General features: G+C 40.1%; 1 protein-coding gene across 1 annotated transcript in view; it reads right to left on the bottom strand.

Moving 5' to 3' along the window:
* Positions 1 to 26,180, bottom strand: part of cd276 (CD276 molecule) — a 340,196-nt gene that overhangs the window by 290,846 nt on the left and 23,170 nt on the right. Inside the window, exon 2 of the mRNA XM_034186696.1 lies at positions 13,070 to 13,165. Coding sequence (XP_034042587.1) covers positions 13,070 to 13,154 — 85 coding nt within the window. The 5' untranslated portion in view covers positions 13,155 to 13,165. The remainder of the gene's footprint in view (positions 1 to 13,069; positions 13,166 to 26,180) is intronic.

Raw genomic sequence — 26,180 nt, 5'->3', positions numbered from 1 at the left:
ATCAAAGGGTTTTCCTCAAAGGATCTGTGAGCCATCCTATAGCGATTATTCTTACAATATAGACAATTCCTTTAAAGGACTAAAGGAAAACCACGCTTTTGATTTCATTCTGTCAGGAGCAGGTGCAGATGTCCATAATAGTCCAATTTCAATCATTAGCATCTGGGAATCATTAAGCGAGTGATGCAGTGTGTGTTTATTTGCGTAAAGTGATTCATTTACTTCTGAATTACTCAAACAGCAGCTTTCAAATGCCTCTGGGTGAAAAAAGGCACAATATGGATGAGATTGGGGAAAACTTAAAGCCTGCCGCAGCGCAGAGGAGTTGCTTTCAACATTAAGCTCTGAACATAATCTCTCCCCTTCCCATTTTTGTTCCAGGAACTCATCATGGAGAGTGAGTGTCCTCGCTCAGGGACAGATACAGGTGATGGCAGATAGAGAAGAAAAGGACTCTGACTTGCTTATTTTAGCTACATTATAAATCAAGATATGTGCTATTTCCTCTGTTTTTCCTCCCTTTCTTGCATCCTTCTGAGATGTATGCCATTGCAGCTCCCATCAATAACCTGTTAATGGGTTCTGGCAGTTGGATATCATGTATAGTTGGATAATATATATTTAAAAGGAAAGATAGCGAAAGCCATTGCTGTTTTGCATAAAGTTAAATATTCATTAAATAGTTATGGATTATTAACATTGTACAATTCATTGATTGTTCGATATTTGACTTATTGTGTAGAAATCTGGGGATCAATATGTACAACTTATACACAACCTTTATTTATTTTGCAGAAAAGAGCTTTAAAAGTGATTGGCAACAGTTGATTTAGAGATCCATCTAATCCATTGTTCATTAAGTATAGGGTACTTAAATTTCATGATTTAGTTGATTTGAAATTACTACAAATAATGTACCAAGCGAATAACAATACCTTACCAATAAACATTCAAAATATGTTTGAAAAAAAAAGTAAGTAGTTATAATTTGAAGGGCATAGAAGTCTTTAAAAAAAAACAAGATTCAGAACCAAGATAAAGGAATGGAGTATTGCAGTGAATGGTGTAAAATTATGGAACAACCTCAACAAAGAAATCAAAGAATCAAGGTCGCTTAAATTATTTAAAAAACGTATTAAACTTGATGTATTTCATAAGTATGAAACTATGAAATAAGTCAGTGGGCTGTGACAAAGCCAAAAATGTAATCTGTTAATAATGTTTAGAATGTTTGAAATTTAAAATGTAATCTATTAGGGATGTAGTCTTAAATAATGGTTAAAATTAGGAAAGAAGTCGGTGGCATGTGACAAAGTCATAGAAATGCAATGATGTCGACTGATGATGCTTTGCAAGATTGTATTGTAAAAAAGGGGCAGAATATATAAGGACATGTTCTTCCAAACTGCTCCTTTTCGTTCAGTGGTTTGTAATGTTTTGTTAATTTTGCTTTTCTGTTTTTCTTTTAAATGAATGAAATAAATCCTCAATAATAATAATAATAATATCAGTGCTGGCTAAGGAACATTGGCAGATAAGGCCATGCAACACTGGCTTATTAGCCTCAGACTCAACGAAGCTTTGGTGAGCAGGAGCCTGGGGATGGAAAGGACAGGAAGTGACGCTGTAGGCAAGGAAACACCCTGAGGTAGGAGGAGGAAGACATCAGAGTTCAGGAGATCAAATTTTTAATAACGCGTGTTTATCACATCTAATTTGGCCACCACAGCCACGTGAATGGTTAGCATGGTTGCCTCCCAAACCAAACATCCCAAGTTCATTCCCTACTCTCCACACCGATGTGGAGTCATGTCAGGTAGAGAATTCTGCATAAAACATACCACACACACTGTGGCAACCCTGAGCAAAACAGGAGATGCCAAGACATAAAAATAGATGAGTTACTTTTTTCCCCTTCTTCTTCTTCTATGGTTACAGAATTACAATGACAGCAAAATCTGGCCTGTTTTTTTTTTTTTTTTTGCTTATTAAAAATTTGCTCTGACTGTAATTATGTTTGAATTACACACCTTTCTACAGTGCCAAACATGCTAGCCTAGTTTAGCGCTGATCACTGGCCCATATTGGCTGCTAATGCAAAAGTAAGGAAGGAGCATTTAGTATCCAGTTGTGAATTGTCCAGATCAGTGGTTCTCAATCCTGGTCTCAGGGACACCCAACAGCACTGGAAATTTTCCATCTGTCCTTGCTTCAACCACATCTGATTACCTTAGTCAGCTGTGTTCAGTCAAGCAAAAGGTAGTGCATGAGAGATTTAGCTAATCAGGTGAGGCTAGAACAAATAAAGATGAAAGATGTACAGTGCTGGGAGCATCTGAGGACCAGACTGAGATCCATGGCCACGAGATCTAACAGAAAGCCACACCCTGGAGTAAAGTGTCTCCCTGCCTCAACTGCTTGACTGACTCCATGGCAAGTAGCGCCGATGCTTTCCGTGCAAACTTCAGTAATCCTTCAACCGTTCATCACAGCCCAGGGAACACAGCAGAACCACACATGCCTCCAGGCCCCTCTTTCCTCACAGAACTGCAATCTCAACATATTACCTACATCAAGATCCTACAAGGCAGCATTTTGGGGTCTTTATGAAATAATCGTGAGATGCTTGTTGATAATGTCCTGTTTCAATGACTACACTCGGGGGGAGCTGGGGGAAACATTGAGACAGCACGCTAACAGAGACTGGTCATTATGTATGCATTGCAGCAAAACCAATCTTTGTTGAGCCTGTCCTCCATTGTTTTTAAAAGGATACTTCACTGGACGCAATCAAATTAGCAAGAACATCCCTGATACGGGGTAATAACCCTAAATTGAATTTCTGCAGAGACTAAAGTGCCCCTTCTCTGCAAAAATCAATTGCTGTGAAGAGAAAAGGAGGACAGGAAGAGGGCATTCATAGTTAGCAGACCTTTAAAATGTACACCGGAGATGTGGGCTATTTTCACGCTCTGGGGCCCTGCCATAATGCGTGCCTGGCAACTACAACAACTGATGCAATCTATCCAATTATGCTAATTAATCTGAATTACCTCGCAGCTCCCATCACTGAGGGTGAAATTGGGTCAGCTTTCCATTTCCATACTTGCACAAATTCTATTTTCTTTCATTGTTTGGGTGTTAGAAGTTACACATGGTAAGCTATGGCAGTCTAGTGGCTGTGCTAACTGAACAGAGAATGTAACAACAAGCAATTAGCCAGACAGACTCCTGTTAGCTCTGCCGCTGGCTGACACTCCTGGATGCTGGGCTGGATTCAGTCAGGGATACTACTCCACTCAGCAACTGTGGCGGCTCACTCATATGCACTATTCTGACATTAACCCCTTAACGTCCGAATTTATATAGCTGTATATAAAAAAATGTTTTGTGTGTGTTTTTGCCTTTAAGTAGATGGTAAATAATGTTGAGATTATTAATTTCACTTTTGCACAAAAACTAGATAGTAATATTGGGTATTCTGGTAATGACTTTATGTTATAATGGTATAATAATAATGATGGTATGTTGCAAATTTGCGACAACAGGCATACAGGTCAATTTGGTAAGTTGCATATTTGAGCCAGAGATTGTAGCATATATGCGACGATGGGCGTTAAGGGGTTAAAAACACAATATTCTGAGAAGAATTTCAAATATGTTAACTTATACTAAGAAATCCATAAGGGCAAGAGTCAACACTAGAACGCATGGTGGTGTAAAATAAGCCTTATTACAACTTGCACACAGACAAGTAGCTGCAGAGAGACAATCCTCTTGCCGGCTGCAGTGACATAACAGCTGTGCGTGGCTGTATGACCAAAATCAGGGAAGAGGTTTTGCAGCGAATGATCCATCATCTGACTCCTGAGTCAGGAAACAGCTGGGAGCTACACAGACAATGTTGCTGTATTGGGATGACACTGCTGGCAAGTTTTGTCCTTGTGTTTTTCTTCCACAAATAGGCCTCTCACACGAGTAAGTGTGTTGGCAAAATCCACAACATAATCTAGTCTATGGATAGGCAGTATCTGATAGTGTTGCTAAGCAATAACACTACTGTAGATTACAGGCTAGTAATACCTGATAGAGACTGTGGATCACATAAACTCAACACAATCGGGGTAGATGAGGTTAAGCAGAGCTCAGACTGCACTGGGATTAACATCATGACATGTTTATAGCACTTTTACACCAGTGTAAAAGTCATTTACACCAACTCTGCCTAAATGCATTTTTCAGTGTAACCAGATGTGCACAAAGTTTAATTTGATGCCTTTCTGTCAAGTATACAGTATGTAAGGTTGGGCAATATTAGGGCATAATCACACTCAGACTAGGTATAGTGCTGGGTACCAGACTTCGGTCCTTTTGTGGCATCAACCGAAGTGCTTGGGTAGTACCAAGTATCAAAACATGCCTTATCTTTCAGTGCCAAGTTTCGGTACCCAGAGGTTAATCACATGCAAGAGCAGTCCGCAGCCATCCTCCTCTCAGCATTCAAGTCTGCCTGTGGACGTTACAGAGCATAAACAGCCTGATTCAATATCTCCACCACGGGCTCCGCTTCATCTGAGAGTACCAACGGCGGCTACTTAATGTTACTGCAACTTCGTATGTACACCGCTTTGAAGCTTGAAGCGATGAAGCACTGATTCAACCCGCTGCTTCGTTGGTTCTTTGCTTCGCTGCTTTTCAGAAGCAGCAAATCTGCTTCTTAACCCATCTCAAAGCCATTAAAATATGTCACTAACTGGGACCCGGACTTGTTGCAAGAAAGCAACGAGAATAGTCCTCCATTCCGTTCGCACAGCTCCAAATGCTGTGTGGCTCTCTGCCGAGTCAAGTTAGAAAGATAGAGTCCGGTCGGAATTAATAACTTCATAGTGAATCGCCGTTTAAATCAAATGACACCTCTTTCCAAACGTTGTAATAAAAACAATCTGCGATCAAAATGTTTTTTTTTCCTCCCAAAATGAGACCTCATAAAGAATGGGTTCATCTCTATAATCACTTTCTGTCATGTAGTTTAAAATTTTCTGTTGGTCTGAGAGGTTTTTTTATTTACCTGCATGCACTCTGCACACCGCTGCACAGTTCTTGTGGTAAAAGCAAAGGAGAACGCCTCTCATACAGGCACAAACAGATGCGTCCCATGCCAGTGACTGCATCATTACATGCCTCCGTGTTTGTGATAAACAGCAGAGAACTCCTTTTCCACTGACATGTATTCACACGAGATTAATAAAACATAAGGTCATTTCTATGGATCATTTTACAGAAAGTAAAAGGGGAGGGAATGCTGGTGTTGATATGCACGTATGGTCGTCTACCTTTCAGAAAAATTATGCAATCAATCACACTGTGCGCATGAAAAGATTTTTATGAAGGTAGCAGATGATGATGGAGAGTTTTGCAGCTTTGCTCACTCACGAAAATTCATGTTCACCAACAAGGTACGTAAGACACCAGACAAATGTTTTAATCCAAATGGAGTTGTATGAAATGGAGACTGTATTATCCAAGTAGTAATAATAATAATAATAATATCAGTAGTAACTCTTAAACTGAACAGTCGCGTCAATGACATAAACATAACGTCCAACTGTCATGCTCCTCCGCCACACTACTTGTGGCTGCAGCTGAGTTCAGCTGCACTGTGCCCCAGACCACATTTCGAAGTTGGACCAGACAAGGGCCAGACCTGCGCTGGCGGTCCAGCCTCGGCCATAGCCCAGAACACTCACACCAGTCAAATAAAATGGACTTTAGGGATGCAATGTGTACAGCCTGTTGTGGGTGTGTTCTGTCGTTAGGTTTGTGCCTTTTATGGGTATAAGTGAGTGTGTATGTGTGTGTGTGTCCCTGGTTCCTGTCCGAGTATTATGTGTGTGTATTCGTGTCTGTCTGCTGGCTGTCACCTGTGTGGGTCTCTGTTATGTTTATGCCATGTGTGTGTTTGGGTTTCTATGTGTGGTGTTCTCTCCTCTGCATGTGTGTGTCATCTGTGAGCTCAACCTGCTGTTTGTGTAGTCCTTCATGTCTTTGTATTTTTGCTCCTGTCATGTCCTTATGTTTCCTCCGTTCAGTTTTCCGTGTTCATCAGTTCTTTATGTAGTTATTCATGTTTACACTTCATTCTATTTTGAGTTCTGTTTATGTTTTTTGGTTTTTGCAGTTTGTTATTTGATCAGTGTTTGAGTTGCTTATCACATATCGTTATCGTTTAGTTCCACAGCTGTTTTGCATTTTATCTATTGATGTGTATTTTGGTTGTCTGTCTTTGGTCAGATTCGCTGTTAGGTTTTATTTCCACATATTGTTCAATGTTTTTGTCCCCTTGTGTTTTCATGTGTCTCCATGGTTCTGTTCTATTTTGATCATTGCACATTTTGTTAATTAGTTCAGTTTGTTTATAAGTCACACCTTTTTCTCTGTGGAGTTGCCGGTCGATTGCTTCAGTTATGTGTTTTTCTAGTATCTTCTCTGGTCACCCGTTTGAGGGTATGTTGTGTTTTTATTCCCCGCTGTATTTTTGCATTTGTTAGTTACTTGCACCTCCCTTGAGACCTCTGCCCTATCTCCATGTTTGCACCATTTTTGTATGTTCGCCCTGTCACTGGTGTCGGATTGTTATCACTGTGGATAATTAAAGCACCCTGGTTTTTGCACCCAATTTTGTGTCTCCTAGCTGCCTGCTTTTGGGGTTCAATTTCACTCTGCTTCAGCCCGAATGTAACAGAATTAACCGGCCAGAATGGACCCCGTAGGCAGCCTCCCTGACTTACCCACTTTGAAATATTTTTGTGAAAAATTCAGACTGTTGTACAATTGGCTATCATTGCCACCATCTCGTCAGATCCAGTCACTATTTTGCTCTTCATTTACACACTCTGTTTTGTAAGCAATATCCTGAAAGCAACCCTTCCTCAGCCATCAGATGCTCTCCCCTGTTGACCCACCTAAGTGCCAGACTCTGGACTGATGTCACAGCCGGCTTCCCTGACACTTCACCAGCCACCAGTGGTCTCTGCATCACCGCATCTTACAGGTTCGGCCAATCCACTCTAGTTGCCACCCTCACCTGACACCACTTGCGACTGAGTCGTTGCTTTTCAGAAGCGGCAAGTCCATTTCTTAACCCCTCTCAAAGCCATTTAAAGATGCAAATCATGAGTCACTTTTGTGCAGATTAAAGTCACTAACTGGGACTCGTCTTGTTGCGAGCAAGAAACAAGAATCATTCTCCATTTCGTTCACACAGCAGCAAACACTGTACCACTCTCTGCCGAGTCAAGTTAGAGCCCGGCCAGAATGAATAACTTCAAAGCGAATCACTGTTGTAAATCAAATGACACCTCTTTACAAACGTTGCAATACACACAATAAACTAGAATCGACCAAAACATTTTTTTTACTCCCAAAATGATTGTTGCCAAATTGTTGCTGATGCTCAGAGGTATGGAGTGACATTCACGCCTTTAATGTCTGAAAGGAAATGCTTTTGACAAAAACTACAAATTTTGTTTATTTCTATTTATGTCCAGAGATTAAGGATCCAGTGACCAATTCCATATTTATTTACTTTAAGACTCAATAAAATGTTGTTGACATAGAAAACCTGGAAATCCTATTTTTAGTACACAGAAAATTCACAGGAGGCATCGAGAAGGGAATCGGTAAGGAATCGGATCAATAAACAGAATCAATAGATAAAATCCTATTGTACCCATCCCTAGGTTTTACCTAGATTTACAGAATTTGATAGTATCTCACTGCAGGCATGTTGACAAAACTCATAACATCTACAAAAAGCACAACCTGCTGATCTGATCCTATACCAACAAAACTGTTTAAGGACCCATGGCCCACTCTTGGGCTGATTGTGCTGGAAATTAATCTCTCAGTAGCCTCTGGATCTGTTCTTAAATGTTTCAAATCTGCAGTGATTAAACCATTACTTAAGAAATCTAATCTTGACACTAGTGTATTGGAAAAACTATAGACAAAATTAACATTCTGCTCTTACTGAGAATAATCTTTCTGAGCCACTGCAGTCTGCTTTTAGAAAATATAATTCCACAGAGACAGCTCTCACAAAAGTGGTAAATGAACTTCTGCTTGCAATGGATTTGGACACCACTACGGTTCTGGTGCTGTTTGACCTTAGTACTGCATTTGATAACGTGGATCATCATATTCTACTCGATAGGCTGGAGAATCATTTTTGGATTACTGGGAGTGCCCTTGCATGGTTGACATCATACCTGACCAGTCCTTCTCACTGTGTTTTGTACAATAGCACTACCTTTAACCTTAGTGACATGAAATTTGGGGTTCCACAGGGGTCAGTCTTAGGCCCCCTGGTTTTCTCCCATTATACAGCACCCCTTGGGCACATATTGTGGCCTTTTGGGATTACCTTTCATTGCTATGCTGATGATACTCAGTTATACATGCCGATAACTGCTGGTAATCTCATCCACATAAAATCCTTAGAAAATTGCCTTGCATCAGTGAAAAGCTGGATGTTTAGCAATTTCCTACTTTTAAACCCTGACAAGACTGAAATGATGGTTCTTGGTCCAGTGAGACATCATCATCAATTTGACCAGCTAACGCTTGGCCTAGGTTGGTGTGTCATACATCACAATGACAAAGTGAGGAACCTTGGCATAATTTTTGATCCTATGTTGTCCTTTGACCTCCACATTACAGATATTACAAGGACTGCTTTCTTCCACCTGCAAAATATAGCAAAGATTTGTCCCATCCTGTCTATGGCTGATGCTGAGACCCTGATTCATGCATTTGTTTCTTCTAGACTGGACTACTGAAATGTTCTATTTTCTGGTTTACCATAGTCCAGCATTAGGGATCCCCAATTGGTTCAAAATACTGCTACAAGACTTTTGACAGGAAGCAGAAGGTTTGACCACATTACACCCATTTTGGCATCTCGTCACTGGCTTCCTGTCCCGGTGAGATCAGATTTTAAGGTTCTGTTACTAACCTATAAAATTATTCACGGACTAGCCCCTCCTTACTTAGCTGACCTACTTAAACCCTATGTACTGGCCTGGGCTCTGCGTTCTCAGGGTGTAGGACTACTTTGTGTCCCTAGGGTAAATAAAAAGTCTGCGGGTCACAGAGCTTTCTCTTGTCGTGCATCTGCTTTGTGGAATGATCTCCATGCGTCAATAAAACAGACAGATTCTGTAGAGACTTTCAAGTCCAGACATAAGAAGCACTTATTTTCCCTTTCATATAGCTGGCATATTGGCATAGTATCTTACAATGCTTTTCTACCCTTTTAAATTCATTTTATTAGTAAAGACAGTGAGCTGTGGCCTCAACTTTATCTAAAGTCTGGGTTTTTTATTGAAGCTTGGGGCTTGTGGCTGGCAATCACCTTATTATTTCTCCTGTTTTTCTTGTTGCTAAATGCTGATAAATTATACTTTATTTGTGGTCTTTCTGCCCCCTGATTCTGTTTTTTTTTCTCTGTTTAAGGTGTGGCTCCATCCAGAGATGGGAGTGGGTGTTTTCCTCTGCAGGCCTGCAGTCCCAGACACCATCATGGACTGTATTGTCTATTGTGTTGGTAGCATGGTCCAAGCAGAGGGTCACCCCTCTGAGTCCGGTCTGCTTGAGGTTTCGTCCTCAAATCATCAGAGGGAGTTTTTCCTTACCACTGTCGCCTGTGTGCTTGCTCTAGGGGTTGGTAAGGTTAGACCTTACTTGTGTGAAGCACCTTGAGGCAACTCTGGTGTGATTTGGCACTACATAAATTAAAATAAATTGAAATTTGTTTTTGTTTATTTGGGGGGGGGGGGGGGGGGTTGTATTGGGGGTGCAGATTTTTGTTATAGATTGATCTCTATGCCAGGATTGCATCTACTCATCTTTTGTTAATTTTGGCCAGCCTGATCTTCCCATCATGCATTGGGATTGGGGGAGTATTTCCATTTTTACTTTCTTTTCACTGTGCCACTCACTTTCAGCTAAAATAAGTTGTCAACTGAATCTTCCAACTACCTGTTAATTATGTTGCTGTCCACTTGGGTTTGATGACGAGGTATTATCAAGGGCAGAACATAGCAATCGCTCACACATACATGTATGTGATCATGTAACTGTCACCATCACATGTAGGTTGGCTGAGGTAAAAATCTCAAATATGGCTGTACATTACATTTATTAAATCTTTAAGTCTTCAGCCTGTGTGGCCAAAATAAACACAACATGACAATCAAAGTGGGCTTTAATTATTTAACCAGATAATTACTGGTGTGTGTGTTTTTGAAAACTAAACAAATGTTAAGTCACTGCAGGATTAATGTCCTGACATGAGCATGAAGCTATTTCTGATGCTGGTGGAACAGCTACAGTTTCTAATATTACGCTAAATTAAATAAGACAGCTTTATCAGCTCCACAAAGCACACTCTGCGTTTGTATCACATTACAGTGTTATGTGTGCAGACTGAAGCATCAAACTAGACTGCAACTAATTCACTTAGTGCTCCAGTTAGCAGAGAGAAAGTGAATCACTGCGTGAGCTACAATAGCCCATTACCCGTGAGTTAAAGAGCTCCATCAGTTCCTGACATGTCCTCCTCCTCTTCGTCCCTCCCGGTGAGAGCAGCGAGTTAAAGCATTGGATGCCACACAGCCAGTAATGAGCAGGCCGGAGGCTCATTTGTGCTGTGAGAGAACAGGTCCCTAATGAACCGCTGAAGATGCTGAGGTCTACTGAGGCAAGATTGAAATGTGCCACTGATGGCTGACAGGAGGTTCTGTCAGCTCAACCTGAAAGTACAGTGTCTTATCAAATTATAATGTTTTGCCTGATTGTCAAGCCCGGCAGGTGACGGGAAACCACGAAAAGGGGAAAAATAAGGGTTCAACGCCCTGACCTGGCCCAATCCCTGACACTGATAAATGAGCCAGTATTTTACCTGTGACTAGAGGTGCAACGGCTCACAAAACTCAAGGGTCAGATTCGAGCACGGTTTTCAGCCATGGCTTGGATTATTGGTCAGATCAGGAAAAAGGGACAAATATAACTTGGCTTCATATTTATTAAAGAATGCAAGGAAACTTTTACTCATTCTGTTCTGAATGAAAGCAAGGTGTCCTATGTTTAAATGAAACAGAACATCTTGCTAGATACTGAAATCTTATTCCTGTGGCTTGGCCACACAGAGTCATCCCAAACAGACACACACACTGCAAAAGTTGGGATTTTTTTCCTCCCAGAGCTCATTGGACTCTCAGGCACCATGGTACCACACATGGTCAGGGAACACAATTCAATATTTTATGCAGCAACAAATCACAACATAGGTTAACCCAGGGTGCTTCGTATGAGTAAGTACGGGGAAGGCACAATCCAGTCTCCATGCTCAAATCCTGATATTTTGGAGTTATTCTTTCTGTGCTTGGACCCTGACGTGCATCTGCACCAGCCTGCCTCAAACAGATCACAAAGCAGCAAAGGCTGTCTGCTTTGTTCTGTATTCCACACTATTATTATTTAACCCTCTTGGGTCCACGGACAATCTGACACCTCCAAGTCTGTTTTTTTTTTTTTTTACATATTTCTATAAATTGATCAGCAACAGAACATCACAGCAACGTCTTTTGACTACTTCTTGAAACTACAAATTAGTTTTTTGTGTTCATTATACATCGTTTTAAAATCTTTTACATATATTATGCTACTTTTGTGACCTAAAAACTGCAGAACCCTTACCAAAAAGTAGTACATGCAAGTATGTTTCAAGTATACTTCCAGTTTACTTTTTATATACTTATCAGTACTATTTTTTGGTAAGGGAAAATACATTTCTAACACCAAAACTGTTTGTATACATGAATAAAAATGCATATATATTAACTAACGATTTGAAGAATTTCTAAAAACACGTTTCATAGTTTTAGCATTAGAGCCAAATGACATATTTTACACAGTGTTTTAAAATATTTGTCACATTCAGAAAGCTGCAATGGTTCTGAACATTTTGATAAGCAATAAATGGGCATTACACTATACACAAGTATCCAAAAAGGGTTTTTTTTTCCAGGTATGGTAAAATCAGTAAAATGCCCTTGGACCCCAGAGAGTTTAACTCCACACTGAATCTGCAGTTCATATGCGTGCCAAATTGTGGGGTGTGGTCTGTACTGATCACAGATCAACTACGGGCTATTACACTGTGTTTCCACTTTTGGCTTACAAAAAAATTCTTTTGAATTGTTTGAGAGAGGACTTACTTTGTTTTCACCTTTTTGCTAGGTGCGACTTCCAGAATCTTAAATCCATCACATCACCTAGTATGAAATTTGATTGTTCACAATGCATCATCCACATACAGGCAGAGAAAAAAATATATGGTTGCTACCTCATTTTGACATGCACACTTCTTTTCTTTTATATATCATGTCGTGATACACAATTGAGTCAGCCCAAGCTACTTGTTTCTTTTGTATTGATGACATGCTTTTCTATCAGTACTCCTACAGAAGTGATACTTCAGTTCCACCTCTCTGATTCACTTTTATATTATGAATATAAGCACATGACTTCCACACCACACTCTGAGTCACAGCAGAATCAAAACTGCACTGTAAGCTTCTTTTTTTAACATTTCAACACCTCACCATCGCCCAAGGCACTCTCTTTACCTTTGCAGAATAGGTCAAAGCTATTCTGTTTTACAAGCAGAATTACAAATCGAGTGCAAAAACAAAACATATTCCTATATCTTAAAGTCGTAACCCTGTAAACTCAAACTTAAAAGAATTACAGTGAAATTTTTAACAGCCTTAGGTACTCAGACATGTGGATAAAAACATGTCTATCAGGCCCACTGGATGGATTAGATCTTAAAAACACCTGCCTATTATTTGTGGGGAGCCTTGTTTGAACCCCCTGCCTCCCTCCTCATCCATATGAAGCCTTTGAAGACACTAACAAGCCCCATAGGGCACATTGTTAAAAAGTCAGTGGCATTCCCCACCCCATTGTGACTCAGATCTAACTGTACACAATGGGCAACACCCACCAAGAGTTTGGACGACCAGCACTGTGGGCAGCAGGAGGGGCAGCATGGTCTTCAAGCGTAGATTGGAACCGCAGGTCAGCATCATCAGACAAGGCACTGCAGGGGAAAAAACAGATGTCTGAAGGAACTTAACAATGTTACGACTGAACAATATGAAGAAATACAAAATAACACAGAAAGTTGCATTTAAAAAACAAAATCTGAAAAAAAAAAGTCAATGTGGATGGGAGGGCGACTTTTATCTTTGCTTTAGTTTTAAAGTTTGCTGTGTGAGATCATGCATCCTGTATGTCTGAATTGCATCTTACTGCAAATCATGAAAGTGACTATTTTTAGTTTTTGCAAAGGTTTTTTTCCCCTTTGTGATCATGGACCTAAGATGAGAAGCGGGGACTTCCAAAATTGACATGAAACAGCCGAGTCAGTCTCGCTGCTTTTCAGAGGGAAAACATTACGTTCACGAGGAGTGAGTGCCGACAAAACCATTTGCTTTCCTTCAACCATACTTCACCTCCACTGCCACATATCAGGGATTTATCCCAGATAGTCTGGACAAAATAGAAACAGGCACGTTTACTATTTGACAAGTATATGAAAGCACTGCAGCTTGCTTCCCATATCAGCTATGATGTTTTGAAGTATTGTGTTATGGGTTCAATTATGTTGCCATTACCAAATTGTAATGTTTCTATAACAACCAACATTTAACTGTAGTTGATCAGCTAGTGGAGGAAAACAGGTTGGGTTAATTTGTGCCGGCAACTGCTGCCTCATGCTTCACCTACAAACAGAAAAACTCCTGTTAACAGTAGAGGATGATGCACACAACAATTCTACTGATTTATATAGTGCCAAAGTCATCTCAAAGTACGACACAAGTAAGGACTACAACTTGCCCACCTTATGAGCAAGCACATTACTGACAGCAGGAAGGGGGGAAAAAAATCTGACTGTACAGTTAATGTACAAACTCTTTGTAACATCACATAAAGGTCTTCTGAAGTGAGAGTTTGAAGCTCAGTTGGGTTGGTTTTGGATGTCACCAGTGGTAGTGTTTGACTGTCCGTCACTCCCCAAAGTGAGGGAGATTTTCTGGACCACTGTCACCTGTGTGCTTGCTCTGGGGGTTGGTAAGGTTAGACCTTACTTGAGGCAACTTTGTTGTGATTTGGTGCTATATAAATGAAAACAAATTGAAATATGTCACAGAATCCAATGGACGTTGCAGACCAAACAGTCAACATAGTCCATTTAGTAATCCTATTAGCACAACCAATAATTTGCACTTTTTTTTTTTTTTTTTTTTTTGCCAAAAATGGAGCAACTTTAGTCCTGTACAAGTCCTGTACAAACTGAAATTTACCTTTGTCATCCTTTTTGCTGTTTTAACCCCAAAGCAATCAGACATAGATAGGTCAAACTATACATTTTTAAAGTCACTATGATCAGACAAATAATGTTGTATATTTTTCAGTATGACTGGACCATTTTTTTTTTTTTTTTTCATTTTGAAAATAGGCTGCCATGGGTGACATATTCAAAATTCATGATGGCTCAATATCCAATTTTATTTGGAATACCGTTGGCAATATGTAGATCAAATGTCATGCTTTTAATCACAAAATGCATAATTATCTGCTCCAATATAGTCTCCATCTTGCACTGTCAATAAGCTTTTAAGATCTGTCAGCTCTAGACAGATTTACCATACAGTATCACACTGGATGTACACTCAACAAAAATATAAACGCAACACTTTTGGTTTTGCTCCAATATTGCATGAGATGAACTCAAAGATCTAAAACTTTTTCCACATACACAAAATCACCATTTCCCTCAAATATTGTTCACAAACCAGTCTAAATCTGTGATAGTGAGCACTTCTCCTTTGCTGAGATAATCCATCCCACCTCACAGGTGTGCCATACCAACATGCTGATTAGACACCATGATTAGTGCACAGGTGTGCCTTAGACTGTCCTCAATAAAAGGCCACTCTGAAAGGTGCAGTTTTGTTTTATTGGGGGGGGGATACCAGTCAGTATCTGGTGTGACCACCATTTGCCTCATGCAGTGCAACACATCTCCTTCGCATAGAGTTGATCAGGTTGTCAATTGTGGCCTGTGGAATGTTGGTCCACTCCTCTTCAATGGCTGTGCGAAGTTGCTGGATATTGGCAGGAACTGGTACACGCTGTCGTATACGCCTGTCCAGAGCATCCCAAACATGCTCAATGGGTGACATGTCCGGTGAGTATGCCGGCCATGCAAGAACTGGGCCATTTTCAGCTTCCAAGAATTGTGTACAGATCCTTGCAACATGGGGCTGTGCATTATCCTGCTGCAACGAGGTGATGTTCTTGGATGTATGGCACAACAATGGGCCTCAGGATCTCGTCACGGTATCTCTGTGCATTCAAAATGCCATCAATAAAATGCACCTGTGTTCTTCGTCCATAACAGATGCCTGCCCATACCATAACCCCACCATGGGCCACTCGATCCACAACACTGACATCAGAAAACCGCTCACCCACACGACGCCACACACGCTGTCTGCCATCTGCCCTGGACAGTGTGAACCGGGATTCATCTGTGAAGAGAACATCTCTCCAATGTGCCAAACGCCAGCGAATGTGAGCATTTTCCCACTCAAGTCGGTTACGACAACGAACTGGAGTCAGGTCGAGACTCCGATGAGGACGACGAGCATGCAGATGAGCTTCCCTGAAATGGTTTCTGACAGTCTGTGCAGAAATTCTTTGGTTATGCAAACCGATTGTTTCAGCAGCTGTCCGAGTGGCTGGTCTCAGACGATCTTGGAGGTGAACATGCTGGATGTGGAGGTCCTGGGCTGGTGTGGTTACATGTGGTCTGCGGTTGTGAGGCTGGTTGGATGTACTGCCAAATTCTCTGAAACGCCTTTGGAGACGGCTTATGGTAGAGAAATGCACATTCAATACACGAGCAACAGCTCTGGTTGACATTCCTGCTGTCAGCATGCCAAATGCACGCTCCCTCAAATCTCGTGACATCTGTGGCATTGTGCTGTGTGATAAAACTGCACCTTTCAGAGTGGCCTTTTACTGTGGGCAGTCTAAGGCACACCTGTGCATGAATCATGGTGTCTAATCAGCATCTTTGTATGGCACACCTGTGAGGTGGGATGGATTATCTCAGCAAAGGAGAAGTGCTCACTATCACAGATTTAGACTGGTTTGTGAACAATATTTGAGGGAAATGGTGATATTGTGTATGTGGAAAAGGTTTTAGATCTTTGAGTTCATCTCATACAAAATGGGAGCAAAACCAAAAGTGTTGCGTTTATATTTTTGTTGAGTGTATTTCTTTATGATTGAAACAATTGAAGTCCAAAACATATTCTGTAATTATGTGAAAATGCTCGAGTCTTTGATGTGTGTGAGGAAAGCTAGCTGAGAAAATGATGATTTACTGTAAATTTATCAAAGGGTGTCAATAAATGTGCATTGTACGGTGAATCCCTAAAGAATTCACAGCACTTGTTATATTCCAGCTTTATTCCATAATGGAGTAAATAAATTTTTTTCCCCTCAAAGTTCTACTCACAACACCCCATAATGACAACACTAAAAAGCTTTTTTTTTATTTTTGCAAAGTTATTAAAAATAAAAATATCAAAGAAATCATATGTATGTAATTATTCATACCCTTTGCACAATACTCTGTTGATGCACCTTTGGCAGCAATTGCAGTCTCAGGTCTTCTTGAATATGATGCCACAAGCTTGGTGCACCTATTTTTGGCAACTTTGCCCATTCCTCTTTGCAGCACCTCTCAAGCTCCATCAGGTTGGATGGAAGTGTCAGTGCACAGCCATTTTCAGATCTGTCCAGAGATGTTCAATCAGTTTCAGGTCTGGGCTCTGGATGGGCCACTCAAGAACATTCACAGAGTTGTCCTGAAGTCACTCCTTTGATATCTTGGCTGTGTGCTTAGGGTCGTTGTTATGCTGAAAGATGAACCATCACCCCAGTCTGAGGTCAAGAGCGCTCTGGAGCAGGTTTTCATCCAGGGTGTCTCTGTACAATCCTTCATTTATCTTTCCCTCTATCCTTACTAGTCTCCCAGTTCCTGCTGCTGAATAACATCCCCACAGCACAATGCTGCCACCACCATGCTTCACTGTAGGGATGGTACCTGGTTTCCACCAAACATGATGCTTGGCATCCACGCCAAAAAATTCAATCTTTGTCTCATCAGACCAGAGAATTTTGTTTCTCATGGTCTGAGAGTCCTTCAGGTGCCTTTTGGCAAACTCCAGGTGGGCTGCCACGTGCTGTTTACTAAGGAGTGGCTTTCGTCTGGTCACTCTACCATTCAGGTCTGACTGATGGATTGCTGCAGAGATGGTTGTCCTTCTGGAAGGTTCTTCTCTCTCCACAGAGGAATACTAGAACTCTGACAGAGTGACCATCGGGTTTTTGCTCACCTCCCTGACTAAGGCCCTTCTCCCCCTATCACTCAGTTTAGAAGGGCAGCCAGCACAAGGAACAGTCCTGGTGGATCTGAACTTCTTCCATTTATGGATGATGGAGGCCACTGTGTTCAATGGGAACTTCAAAGCAACAAAAATATTTCTGTACCCTTCCCCAGATTTGTGCCTCAAGACAATCCTGTCTCAGAGGTCTACAGACAATTCCTTTGACTTCATGTTTGGTTTGTGCTCTAACATGCACTGTCAACTGTGGGACCTCATATGTAGACAGGTGTCTGCCATTCCAACTCATGTCCAATCAACTGAGTTTACCCCAGATGGACTCCAGTTAAGCTGTAGAAACATCTCAAGGATGTTCAGTGGAAACAAGATGTGCCTGAGCTCAATTCTGAACTTCATGGCAAAGGCTGTGAATACTTATGTACACGTGATTTCTTAGTTGTTGTTGTTTTTTTATTTTAAATACATTTGCAAAACAAAACTTTTTTCACATTTCCATTATGGAGTATTGGGTGTAGAATTTTTAGGAAGAAAATAAATTTCCTCCATTTTGGAATAAAGCTGTAACTTAACAACATGTGGAAAAAGTGAAATGCTGTGAATACTTTCTGGCTGCACAGTATATTTCACAAAGGGAAATAATTTTTTGTTCTGCAAATTTCCACATTTTATTAAATATTGCAATTACACACAACTGGTTCAATTGTAGTTATTTCTAAACATATTTAAAACAAGCAACATACTTGCAAGGACATAAACGGACCTTGCAATGAAAGTAGCCTTTATTGTTGTTTTTGTTGTTGTTTTGTTTCTTGTCTTTCAGCTTTCCCCAGTTGAGATCCACATAAAGATTTGGTTCAAGTTATATGTCAGTGCCATTCCTGGTACAACTTCTGTTCTACATGGAGAAGCAAATGTACAGCACCTGGTATTCCGAAAAGGACCCCAAGCCAAGTACTAAACAATACCTACTCTACTTAAATCTGACATCTATCCAGATCATGTGTGAAAACAGTAGAATGACAGTAGCCTTTAAATATGAAATTCATAATTGATACAGATGCATAATCCTGAAAAGTCTAACAGATGTCAATGTTCAGCAGATGGCAGCACAAGACTTTCGGAAAAACAGATGTTGCAAATATTTTGATGCTTCTGAACAGTGTTTGAGTTTGCTTTCAGTAATCTTCAGTACAGGTGAAATGTTGTAATATTATACCTAGCCATATGTTCTATCCATCAAACATGTGGTATTCAATGGATAGAATATATGTTCCTTACGGTTTTTTTTTTTTCATTCCAGTACTGTTGCATATTTTATGTCATATTTGTGATTGTTTGTAGGCTGGGACGGATTAATATATTCACCTACCCACCCTCTTATATATATGTTTTTCTGTCAACCCCTATGTTGTTTCCAAACAGGTAAATTATACTTAAAATTCAAGTGATGCCAATAAGGCAGACCAGGAACTGTAGGTGTTCAATATGATCAAATTCACAGGCATGCAGTCACCATGGCAATGTGAGGAGGGTGTTGTTCTGACAAACAAGATACCTTTTGTCAACTGACCCAAGATTTCTGCCTTGATAGCTTTGTCCAGCAAGTTGGCGTAGTACTCCTCATTTAGAGACTATTCTACACTGCAGTATTCGTTTCTTAGTTACTGTGAACAGTTCCTGGATGCCTGTGTCAGTGGGGGTACTTTCCATTTCAACATAAAAGACCTGAAATGAGCAACCAACAGAAATGATGCTGTGATGGAAAATCCCCACCCCTCTGCAAAACTGATGAAGCATCATGATCCAGCAGCATTAGTTCATTTCAACACTGCTGTCTTCTGTAGTTCCACCTACATCTGACTTGTTTTTATTTATGGATTCAGCAGATGATGTAGGCAGGAATCGAACTTCATCACTAAACTCCCATAACAGCAATGATAAACCTACATCTACATCTTTACTGTTGTGTATTAATTTATGTTAACTTTTCCGCGGCATCAAAAAGACAGTGTGTTAATTTGATTCTGCTAGCAGTCATACTGTTACAAAACCAGGTCCATAAATGAAACAATCACGGTGTATTGATGACTTTCAGCTTTATTTCTAGAGGTTTAACAAAATTATGGCATACACCATTTAGGAATTACAGCCATTTTTAGGCATGGTGCTTCCATTTTCAGAGGCCATAAATAATTGAACAAACTGAATACAAGTCATGACTCTTCCAGCGAGTTTTGTTTGGACAGGTCAGGAGGAATACATGAACATTTCCAAGTGACTGAACATGAATTTCAATTATATCAATCTTTAAGAAATACACAAAGGAAACAGTATGTTACTGTATGGTAAACATATCTGGAATAGCCACTGCAATAATAAATTAGTCAAAGTGTGAGAAGGACACTAGTGAGGGAAGCCACCAAGACATGCATGACAATGATGAAAGCAATATAGGCTTTTCTGCCTTGAGAAACTGCTTAATGCAACTTTTGTCTGCTGCGTCACCAGTTAAATGGTTTCATGGTGGAGTACAACAGAGAGGATTTTCTGAAAAAGATGTGAAAGTTTAGCTACAGTTTGTCCAAAAAAAGATTTTACCTGTTTTTGTGTGAAAATTCCTCTCTGTGCCACTACATCACAAAGCTGTGATTAGTGGCACAACAGACAAAAGTTGCACAACTCACAGTTTATCCACTCAAAAGTATAGAAACCTGTCACTCCTTCAGAGTTGTCATGCGTGTCTTGGTGGCATCCCTCACTCATGTTATCCCTGCAACATCACTCAGTTTTGAGAACTGCCTACTCCAGACCCATTTACAACACAGTACTATGCTGTTTGTATTTCTTAAAAACTGATGTAAAGAAAGCCTATTCAGTGACTTGGAAATGTTCATGTATCCATTCTCTGAGCTGACTAAAGACAACTGGCTGTAAAAGTGATGATTTGTATTAAATCACAATATTTAGGTTGTCCAATTACATAGTACCTCTGAAAAATGGAGGGACGACATACAGAAATTCCTTAATAGTTAATGTGATGTTTTTGTTGATATCTTTGAATTAAAGCTGAAAGTCAACACTATAATCACATCCTGACTGTTTCATTTCATCTCCATTGTGGTGGGGGTAAAAATGCAAAATCACCAAAAATTGGGTCACTGTCCAAATATTTACGGACCTAGCTATGTTTGTGCCTATCTTGTTTTGTGTTTTGTGAGTTGATTTGACAGAATTGTTTAAGCAGATGGCCACCATTTTGAGTCTGGTCTGCTTGAGGGTTTTTTCCCCCTGAAAATAGGGTTTTTCCTTACCAGTGCTGCCAGTGACTTTGTTTAGGTGGAGAGCAAAGTCGAGAGCCTACACTTTGTGTATTGCACTTTAAAATGTCTGCTGCCAGATAAAAACTTTCTTGAATTGATAACTCCTTTCTTATTTGACTTTTTGAGCTCAAGATAATTGCGTGGCAATGTGAGTTCCTGAGATATTTGATTCAGAAGTCAATATTTTCTGCATTGTTTTCATTGCACAAAAAGGACAATAAATGTCAAATCAAGAACAAAAACATCATCATTATCCATCAAAAGTATAAAATGTCATTAAATACAGCACCAGTCTTAATGCCAATATGTACCCAAATCTGCCAATGAGTCAAACCACAGTCTGACTCCGTCTGTGCCGCCCAGACACCAGGAAGCCATCAAAAGCTTTTTAGAGGGATGACTCAAGTACTTTTCCAAACCCATGCCAGCATGCTACTCCTCGTTTCTTCCATCACAACTCAACTTTAACAATTCAGGCTGAGGCAAAGGGTCTAAATAAAATTACTATCCATACAAATAAGAAAAACTAATATAATTTCCACTTTTCAAAAGATTTACTAAGAGAACAGCCATTATAAGCAATGTTTCAAAACTACAGCCAGCTCTTTATTCATATGAATTAATATCAATGTTCTGCTAAATTCAAGCAAATAAGATATAAAACAAATGGTCACTAAACAAATGTATGATCATTTAAGGATGTTGAATTTCCATTAGTAATTGTTTTTAAGCCATTATAACGAGTGCACAATTCATTGTGACACTGCACTACGGATTATAAAGCTTCTAAATGAGGTCACAGGAAAAAGTAATGAAGCGCAAAACTGAAATATATCACAGAAGCAAATCACAATCCTTGAGGTATCACAGAACATTAAGATTTGCAATTTGGCTACGGTCATACCACTGTCACGGTATTCATTTGAGAAATCTCACTAGCGCTGGTTTTTCATTTTATTGCTGTTTAGTCCACTCTCCGCGAGGATAAGGTCATTCTTAATCACTGCCAATGTGGCCCGAGCTCTGCTCGGCATATGGCTCACACCAAGCATCAAGCACTCCAATCCACTGGAAACCAATCTTGCTTAGATGATGGAGATATTTCCAACCTGGAAGTCAGCAGCGCTATCAAGAGCAGAGTGCATAATGGGATGAGCTTTTGAAATCCTTATAGAAGCAGCAGTTCTAATGTACCCAGCCCATTTAAGGATGACTGGTTTCACTCCATGAGAGAAAATGATCCCCACGGCAGTACATTAGTCAATCAAACTGAGGAACAAAGTGCTCCATAAACTTCAAGGAAGATTTATATCCAAGAAGTTCAACGACAATTTTTAACTTTTGTGTGAAAGCACTAAAAATCAAATTAAAAAGTTCGCATCCACTACAGTAATGTGGAATTGCTTCAGCTTTGTGACAGATGTAAGATAATTACCGAGTGAGGTAGTGAGAAGTGTAGGGTTACAAACACTGAATAAGATCAGTGTTCGGAAATATTCCAGCATGGTGCCACAAGTGAGTTACATGACTTCAATAGAGCTTTAATCTTATAGGAGGTATCAACTGTGTGCACAATAACACTCAGGTTACACAGATGGATTACCTACTGTCGGTGTCATCACAGATATGAGCAGGAGTAATCCAGTGAAGAATCTTGTAAAATGTCAAATAATGTTCTTGCTGTATCAGTGCCTATTTCCTCTCAAACCTCTCAGATTATTTTGCAACATCCTGCAGAAAGCTGAACCACAGAACAGCTGCACGATGATGTGATTAGTGCCATACAAGCAGGCCAGGAGCACAGACAATACACACTATTCACACGACATGTGGAGGGTGAAATGAATATACATGAAAAGGAAAACTGAGATATTAAACCTAAATTCCTCCTCAGCTGTTTCCTTTGTCTTGGTCCATCTGTTAATTACACCCTTCAACAGAAGGAAAAATGTTTCAAAAAGGATAAAAAAAAAAATGTACAAAAGACATTCTATTTTCTTTGTGTCAAAAATAAACCTCGAAAATCTACTCTCTTTTCTTTGAAGTTCATCCAAAAATCAAGACAGACAATTAATAGAGTTCCAAAATAAATGCATAGTGCCCTGAATGTGAGCTCATTAAAACAACTCTTATCATTTCCCAAGTCCTACTTAAACATTTTGGAAGAATCTTTAAAGGAGTACCTTTACATCAATAATGACTCAAATAAAAATAACGCAATGTTAAAATACCCTCGGCCATATGAGCATTGTTTTCTTTATAATTTGCAGTTGTTTAATTAATTATTAAGATGCTTTACGTACAATTTGTACATAAAGCCCCTCTATCAATCAATCAAAACCAATATTTACGTTTTAACGGCATCTGCAGGAGGCTTTGTGCCTGCGTGTACAGTAGTGTTCAGAATAATAGTAGTGCTATGTGACTAAAAAGATTAATCCAGGTTTTGAGTATACGAGGGCTGTCCGTAAAGTATAGGTCCTTTTTATTTTTTTCAAAAACTATATGGATTTCATTCATATGTTTTTACGTCAGACATGCTTGAACCCTTGTGCGCATGCGTGAGTTTTTCCATGCCTGTCGGTGACGTCATTCGCCTGTGAGCACTCCTTGTGGGAGGAGTCGTCCAGCCCCTCGTCGGAATTCCTTTGTCTGAGAAGTTGCTGAGAGACTGGCGCTTTGTTTGATCAAAATTTTTTCTAAACCTGTGAGACACATCGAAGTGGACATGGTTCGAAAAATTAAGCTGGTTTTCAGTGAAAATTTTAACAGCTGGTGAGAGATTTTGAGGTGATTCTGTCGCTTTAAGGACTTTTCACAGTGCGAGACGTCGCACAGCGCTCTCAGGCAGCATCATCAGCCTGTTTCAAGCTTAAAACCTCCACATTTCAGGCTCTATTGATCCAGGACGTCGTGAGAGAACAGAGAAGTTTCAGAAGAAGTCGGTTTCAGCATTTTATCCGGATATTCCACTGTTAAAGGAGATTATTTTTAATGAAGACGTGCGGCGGATTGCAGCGTCGGCTGCAGCCGCCGCAACGCTCCGTCACAGGAAAAAACACCTCTGTTGGAAGCCTTGAGGACAAGTTGGAACATCTCCAGCTGATAAACAATTTCTCATATACTCACTCCACTGAAAGCCATCAAAAGCCAACTGGATTTTAACAAATGGTTATCAACACGGAGGTGTTTTTCCTGTGCCGCCGCGCCGCGTCGGCTGCGTCCCGACGCGCGGACCCGTCCGCACGTCTTTCATTAAAAAATCTCCTTTAACAGTGGAATATCCGGATAAAATGCTGAAACCGACTTCTTCTGAAACTTCTCTGTTCTCTCACGACGTCCTGGATCAATAGAGCCTGAAATGTGGAAGTTTTAAGCTTGAAACAGGCTGATGACGCTGCCTGAGAGCGCTGCGCGACGTCTCGCACTGTGAAAAGTCCTTAAAGTGACAGAATCACCTCAAAATCTCTCACCAGCTGTTAAAATTTTCACTGAAAACCAGCTTAATTTTTCGAACCATGTCCACTTCGATGTGTCTCACAGGTTTAGAAAAAATTTTGATCAAACAAAGCGCCAGTCTCTCAGCAACTTCTCAGACAAAGGAATTCCGACGAGGGGCTGGACGACTCCTCCCACAAGGAGTGCTCACAGGTGAATGACGTCACCGACAGGCATGGAAAAACTCACGCATGCGCACGAGGGTTCAAGCATGTCTGACGTAAAAACATATGAATGAAATCCATATAGTTTTTGAAAAAAATAAAAAGGACCTATACTTTACGGACAGCCCTCGTATTTCTTATTGTTACATGGGAAACAAGGTACCAGTAGATTCAGTAGATTCTCACAAATCCAACAAGACCAAGCATTCATGATATGCACACTCTTAAGGCTATGAAATTGGGCTATTAGTAAAAAAAAAAAAAAAAAAAGTAGAAAAGGGGGTGTTCACAATAATAGTAGTGTGGCATTCAGTCAGTGAGTTCGTCAATTTTGTGGAACAAACAGGTGTGATTCAGGTGTCCCCTATGTAAGGATGAAGCCAGCACCTGTTGAACATGCTTTTCTCTTTGAAAGCCTGAGGAAAATGGGATGTTCAAGACATTGTTCAGAAGAACAGCGTAGTTTGATTAAAAAGTTGATTGGAGAGGGGAAAACTTATACGCAGGTGCAAAAAATTATAGGCTGTTCATCTACAATGATCTCCAATGCTTTAAAATGGACAAAAAAAAAACAGGGACGCGTGGAAGAAAACGGAAAACAACCATCAAAATGGATAGAAGTATAACCAGAATGGCAAAGGCTCACCCATGGATCAGCTCCAGGATGATCAAGAGATCTGGAGTTACCTGTAAGTGCTGTGACAGTTAGAAGACGCCTGTGTGAAGCTAATTTATTTGCAAGAATCCCCCGCAAACTCCCTCTGTTAAATAAAAGACATGTGCAGAAGAGGTTACAATTTGCCAAAAAACACATCAACTGGCCTAAAGAGAAATGGAGGAATATTTTGTGGACTGATGAGAGTAAAATTGTTCTTTTTGGGTCCAAGGGCCACAGACAGTTTGTGAGACGACCCCCAAACTCTGAATTCATGCCACAGTTCACAGTGAAGACAGTGAAGCATGGTGGTGCAAGCATCATGATATGGGCATGTTTCTCCTACTATGGTGTTGGGACTATATATCGCATACCAGGTATCATGGATCAGTTTGGATATGTCACAATACTTGAAGAGGTCATGTTGCCTTATGCTGAAGAGGACATGCCCTTGAAATGGGTGTTTCAACAAGACAATGACCCCAAGCACACTAGTAAATGAGCAAAATCTTGGTTCCAAACAAAAAAAATTAATGCCTCGCAGATGTGAAGAAATCATGAAAAACTGTGGTTATACAACTAAATACTAGTTTAGTGATTCACAGGATTGCTAAAAAAGCAGTTTGAACATAATAGTTTTGAGTTTGTAGCGTCAACAGCAGATGCTACTATTATTGTGAACACCCCCTTTTCTACTTTTTTTTACTAATAGCCCAATTTCATAGCCTTAAGAGTGTGCATATCATGATTGCTTGGTCTTGTTGGATTTGTGAGAATATACTGAATCTACTGGTATCTTGTTTCCCATGTAACAATAAGAAATATACTCAAAACCTGGATTAATCTTTTTAGTCACATAGCACTACTATTATTCTGAACACTACTGTACATGAGCTTTTGACAAGAGCAGAAGGAAGGAGCACCATGCCAACGTCTGCAAAATGTCTTGTAAATAAGTTCAGAGGTGTTATTATGTTTCAAAAACTGGCTTAGC

The sequence above is a fragment of the Thalassophryne amazonica genome, chromosome 2 (genome assembly GCF_902500255.1).
Source record: "Thalassophryne amazonica chromosome 2, fThaAma1.1, whole genome shotgun sequence".
Taxonomy (NCBI): domain Eukaryota; kingdom Metazoa; phylum Chordata; class Actinopteri; order Batrachoidiformes; family Batrachoididae; genus Thalassophryne; species Thalassophryne amazonica.
Note: the sequence above shows the minus strand (reverse complement) of the source record. Positions and strands in the feature narration are given on the sequence as shown.